The sequence below is a fragment of the Salvelinus namaycush genome, chromosome 2, assembly GCF_016432855.1.
Source record: "Salvelinus namaycush isolate Seneca chromosome 2, SaNama_1.0, whole genome shotgun sequence".
Taxonomy (NCBI): Eukaryota; Metazoa; Chordata; class Actinopteri; order Salmoniformes; family Salmonidae; genus Salvelinus; species Salvelinus namaycush.
In genome coordinates this window covers 8,198,660-8,205,023 of record NC_052308.1, presented here as the reverse complement: position 1 = coordinate 8,205,023, position 6,364 = coordinate 8,198,660, and the positions used below count along the sequence as shown (strand labels likewise).

Here is a 6,364-nt window from a genome sequence, read left to right as displayed (position 1 = left end):
TAACTACAGATGTTGGATCCTAATTTGAGCCAGTTTTCTACAACAGGAAATGTGAATTATTATGTGGATTATAATGAATATACATTTTTGTAGGGGTTGAAACATTTAAGGGAAAGTCAAGTCTGAAATTTCAAAGTGGAATTTGCCAACTTCAGAAGCCTTTTTAAACCTCAAATACAATACACATTTTACATTTCCTGCAACAGAGTGATCAAATTAAGATCCTACGTCCATTAGACTAAAGAGATGTTACTTATGCATTCGCCTGAAGGAAAAGTCAGACAAGAATGTCAAGTGCTGTATTTATTGTAGTTTTCCAAAGTACATTTGTGATTTTCTCAAAGAAATAAAAATAGTGCTATTTTTGACAATGACTTAATACTTCAATTTAATTTCCTTATCATTTGAGATAAATAATTCAGTCAATATAGTAAATGGAACAAAAAACGAAATGTTAGCTAAGTCTGTCTCACAACTGAAGATAAGTTGTCCAGTGACATAACTAATGAGTAATACACAACACCTAATCATGTATCCCGCATACATGTACCAAAACTCTAACATATTCAAATATTGCTTAAATAAATATATGTTTCTACATAGAATCAAGGAGAGCAGAAGAAAACCTCCAAGATAATTCATCAATGTGATTTAGTCTGTGAAGAAAAAACACAAAGAGAGAAAATTAAGAAAATTATTAAGGAAATAATCACAAAAAGTATCCAAATCAACAAAGACATCACTTCTATAATGGAAATAGGTATTTTCAGATGCTTACCTTTAACAACAAGTTTAGTGGAGCATTCTGCCTTGCCGAAGGAGTTAACTGCCACAACTTTGTATTCTCCGGCGTCCTTGGGCCTGACCCTAAGGATGTACATGGAGCACACGCCGTATGAGTTGGTGATGTAGTAGTTGCTGTCACCATTGATGCAGACGTTGTTCAGGTGCCACGTGACGCTGGGTGTGGGGCATCCCCTGATGGCGCAGGTCATGTACATCTGGAATCCTTTTGGTGGCGAGTGCACCTTCAGAGGGACCAGGACAGATGGTGGTTTCTCAAAGCTGACTTCCACTGGCGTGTTTGTGTTTATAGGAACTAGATAGAAAAAAATAACAAAGGAAATTAAAAGAGTGAAGCATAATTGTGGATTTAGAAAACATTATATAGGAGCTTAAGTGAACTGATACAGTTCCATTTCACCTCAGTCAAGTCAAGAGATGAATGTCAAATTATGTTTATGGATTCAAGTAATGGCCACTTGTTTCCAACAATGCTAATCCATTCTCTGATTAAACTTGGTTAAAAGAGACTTTAACCGAAACCTAAACTCACTTCTGTTGCTGTTGATGCCCCAGGTGGGTGACATGGAGGGGTCTGACATGCCCATGTCATTCTTGGCATAGATTTTGAAGTGGTACTCCCTTCCAGGCATGATGTTATTGACTGTGTATGAATTGTCAAAGATGCGGTCTGCCACAGTGTACCACATGCGTGTGCTGGAGTTGTGCTCGGCCACCATGTAATACAGCCTGTTGTCCAGCTCCTGGTCTGGAGAGGCCTCCCAGGACACAATAACTTTGCCATGGACAATCTGCTCCAGCTCCACTGCACCGGGAGGCTTTGGCTCATCTAGCACCACAAAAGAGAAGAAAATATCAGTTACATAGGCTAACAGAGGTTTTGCCGTATATGACTCTCTAGACTGAATCATATCTGAAAATGTGCTCGTGTAATTAATTTTTATTTTTCAATCTCAGATTGTTATAATAAATGCAACATTACTTAGAATTTGTCCCTGTGAGAAGACTTCAACGGTACAAGACTTCAACGGTACAAGACTTCAACGGTACAAGACTTCAACGGTACAAGACCTCAACGGTATAAGACCTCAACGGTATAAGACCTCAACGGTATAAGACCTCAACGGTATAAGACCTCAACGGTATAAGACCTCAACGGTATAAGACCTCAACGGTATAAGACCTCAACGGTATAAGACCTCAACGGTATAAGACCTCAACGGTATAAGACCTCAACGGTATAAGACCTCAACGGTATAAGACCTCAACAGTATAAGACCTCAACAGTATAAGACCTCAACAGTATAAGATTTCAGAGTTCATATAAAGTTTTGCAGGAAAATCTAAACAGGTCACACGAGGATATCTTATTCTGCCAGTAAAAAATAATAACAAATGGGAATTTGGAATTACCTGTGACTAGGACCTCAATGTCAAAGCTGGCCTCTCCAACTTTATTCTTTGCCACAATGGTGTAGTTTCCTGAATCAGAGCGTTTTGTTGAGGGGATCACAAGCTGGGAACAGCCCTCTGTGTTGATGATCTGTATAAAACTGGATACAGGCTCATTGTCCTTCATCCATGTGATCTCTGGTGGAGGCTCAGCCTAAAGACAATTTCAAAAGCATTAGATTAGCGAGAACGACTGTTGGTTGGATGTGCCACATGTTTTGCTGTTGTACAGTCATAGCCAACAGTTTTGATAATGACACAAATATACATTTTCACAAAGTCTGCTGCCTCAGTGTTTTTAGATATTTTTGTCAGATGCTACTATGGAATACTGAAGTATAATTACAAGCATTTCATAAGTGTCTGTCGCTATCCTCAAACTCCCTGTCATAAATCGACCAAGGCGCAGCGTGCATCTTTTAATGAAAGTGAAACCGAAACAACCAAAAAATATAAACAGGTAAACAGCAAAGAACGTGACGCAACCGAGGTGCACACAAACACACACGGAAAATAATTACCCACAAAATACAGGTGGGAAAAGGCTACCTAAGTATGGTTCTCAATCAGAGACAACGATAGACAGCTGCCTCTGATTGAGAACCACACCCGGCCAAACACATAGAAATAGAAAATCATAGAACATAGAACATAGACTGCCCACCCAAATCACACCCTGACCAAACCAAAATAGAGACATAAAACGCTCTCTACGGTCAGGGCGTGACAGTGTCAAAGGCTTTTATTGAAAATTACATGAAGTTGATGCAAATAGTCAATACTTGCAGTGTTGACCCTTCTTTTTCAAGACCTCTGCAATCCACTATGTCATGCTGCCAATTAACTTCTGGGCCATATCCTGACTGATGGCAGCCCATTCTTGCATAATCAATGCTTGGAGTTTGTCAGAATTTGTGGGTTTTTGTTTGTCCACCCACCTCTTGAGGATTGACCACAAGTTCTCAATGGGATTAAGGTCTGGAGAGTTTCCTGGCCATGGACACAAAATATCGATATTTTGTTCCCCGAGCCACTAATTTATCACTTTTGCGTTATGGTAAGGTGCTCCATCATGCTGGAAAAGGCATTGTTCGTCACCAAACCGTTCCTGGATGGTTGGGAGAAGTTGCTCTCGGAGGATGTATTGGTACCATTCTTTATTCATGGCTGTGTTCTTAGGCAAAATTGTGAGTGAGCCCACTCCCTTGGCTGAGAAGCAACCCCACACATGAATGGTCTCAGGATGCTTTACTGTTGGCATGACACAGGACTTATGGTAGCGCTTACCTTGTCTTCTCCAGACAAGCTTTTTTCCGGATGCCCCAAACAATCGTAAAGGGGATTCATCAGAGAAAAGGACTTTACCCCAGTCCTCAGCAGTCCAATCCCTGTACCTTTTGCAGAATATCAGTCTGTCCCTGATGTTTTTCCTGGAGAGAAGTGGCTTCTTTGCTGCCCTTCTTGACACCAGGCCATCCTCCAAAAGTCTTCGCCTCACTGTGTGTGCAGATGCACTCGCACCTACCTGCCTGCTGCCATTCCTGAGCAAGCTCTGTACTGGTGGTGCCCCGATTCCGCAGCTGAATCAACTTTAGGAGACGGTCCTGGCGCTTGCTGGACTTTCTTGGGCGCCCTGAAGCCTTCTTCACAACAATTGAACCGCTCTCATTGAAGTTCTTGATGATCCGATAAATGGTTCATTTAGGTGCAATCTTACTGGCAGCAATATCCTTGCCTGTGAAGCCCTTTTTGTGCAAAGCAATGATGACGGAACGTGTTTTTTTGCAGGTAACCATGGATGACAGAGGAAGAGCAATGATTCCAAGCACCACCCTCCTTTTGAAGCTTCCAGTCTGTTATTCAAACTCAATCAGCATGACAGAGTGATCTCCAGCCTTGTCCTCGTCAACACTCACACCTGTGTTAAAACGTCTTATGGCTGCAATCCCGTTAACGGGATCGATATGACAACAGCCAGTGAAAGTGCAGGGCGCCAAATTCAAACAGAAATCTCATAATTAAAATTCCTCAAACATACATGTATCTTATACCATTTTAAAGGTAATCTTGTTGTTAATCCCACCAAAGTGTCCGATTTCAAATAGGCTTTTCAGCAAAAGCACCACAAACGATTATGTTAGGTCACCACCAACTCACAGAAAAATTCAGCCATTTTTCCAGCCAAAGAGAGGAGTCACAAAAAGCACAAATAGAGATAAATGAATCACTAACCTTTGATGATCTTCATAGTACTTCATGTTAGACAATACATATATGTCTTGTTCGATTAAGTTCATATTTATATCCAAAAACCTCCGTTTACATTGGCGCCATGTTCAGAAATGCCTCCAAAATATCCGGAGAAATTGCTGAGAGCCACGTCAAATAACAGAAATACTCATCATAAACTTTGATGAAAGATACATGTTTTACATAGAATTAAAGATACACTTGCTCTTAATGCAACCGCTGTGTCAGATTTCAAAAAGCTTTACGGCAAAACACAATATTCAATAATCTGAAAACAGCGTTCAGCCACAAAAGCAAGCCATACAGTTACCCGCCAATTTGTGCAGTCAACAAAACTCATAAAAAGCATTATAAATCTTCACTTACCTTTGCTGATCTTCGTCGGAATGCACTCCCAGGACTCCCACTTCCACAAGAAATTTTCGTTTTTTTCGGTAATGTCCATAATTTCTGTCCAAATAGCTATTTTTGTAGCGTGTTTGGTAAACAAATCCAACATCAGGGAAGCGCGTTCACTAAAACCTGACGAAATGTCCAAAAGTTCCATAACAGTCCGTAGAAACATGTCAAACGATGTATTGAATCAATCTTTAGAATGTTTTTAACATAAATCTTGAATAACGTTCCAACCGGAGAATTACATTGACTTCAGATGAGCGATGGAACAGAGCTCCCTCTCATGTGAACGCACATGGTCAAAGAATGGTCAGGTCATGGCAGACCTGACTAATTCCCCTCTCATTCGCCCCCCTTCACAGTAGAGGCATCAGACAAGGTTCTACAGACTGTTGACATCTAGTGGAAGCCGTAGGAAGTGCAAACTCATCCACATCTCGCTGTGATTTCAATGGGATCTTGGTTAAAAATCGACCAGCCTCAGAATTCCCACTTCCTGTTTGGATTTTTTCTCAGGTTTTTGCCTGCCATATGAGTTCTGTTATACTCACAGACATAATTCAAACAGTTTTAGAAACTTCAGAGTGTTTTCTATCCAATACTAATAATAATATGCATATATTAGCAACTATGACTGAGGAGCAGGCCGTTTACTCTGTGCACCTCTGTGCACCTTTCATCCAAGCTACTCAATACTGCCCCTGCAGCCATAAGAAGTTAACGAGAGAATCACTGACATGATGTCAGCTGGTCCTTTTGTGGAGTATATGCAAATTGCCATCATACAAACTGAGGCAACAGACTTTGTGAAAATTAATATTTATGTAATTCTCAAAACTTTTGGCTACGACTGTACACACCTTTTATTTGTATTTGTATTTTTTGGGGTTTATTTTATCCCAATTTCTCTCGACAATTTTGGATCTTGTCTCATCGCTGCAACTCCCCAACGGGCTCGGGAGAGGCGAAGGTGGAGTCATGCGTCCTCTGAAACATGACCCGCCTAACCATGCTCCTTAACACCCGCCAGCTTACCCGGAAGCCAGCCACACCATTGTGTCGGAGGAAACACTGCTCAACTGACGACCGTCGTCAACCTGCAGCTACCCGGCCTGCCACAAGGAGTTGCTAGGGCGCAATGAGCCAAGTAAAGCACCCCCGGCCAAACCCTCCCCTAACCCGTACGACACTGGGCCAATTGTGCACTGTCCTATTGGACTCGCGGCCACGGCCGGTTGTGGCACAGCCCGGGGATGATCCCGGGTCTGTAGTAACGCCTCTAGCACTTCGATGCAGTGCTTTAGACCACTGCACCACTCGGGAGGCCCGTCCACAACTTTCCTATTCATATAATATCCTACTGTCTTTACACACCATTATATGTATTTATTAGGTACAGCCATCTAGTACCAGGTCAGACCCCACTATATTGATAGAACATCCTGAATTCTTCAGGCATGGA

General features: G+C 41.7%; 1 protein-coding gene across 1 annotated transcript in view; it reads right to left on the bottom strand.

The window, feature by feature from the left end:
* Positions 1–291: 291 nt before the first annotated feature.
* Positions 292–6,364, bottom strand: part of igfn1.4 (immunoglobulin like and fibronectin type III domain containing 1, tandem duplicate 4) — a 39,075-nt gene continuing 33,002 nt past the window's right edge. The window contains exons 20-23 of the mRNA XM_038968418.1: positions 2,218–2,410; positions 1,337–1,633; positions 779–1,099; positions 292–656 (exon numbers count right to left, since the gene is read on the bottom strand). Coding sequence (XP_038824346.1) covers positions 652–656; positions 779–1,099; positions 1,337–1,633; positions 2,218–2,410 — 816 coding nt within the window. The 3' untranslated portion in view covers positions 292–651. The remainder of the gene's footprint in view (positions 657–778; positions 1,100–1,336; positions 1,634–2,217; positions 2,411–6,364) is intronic.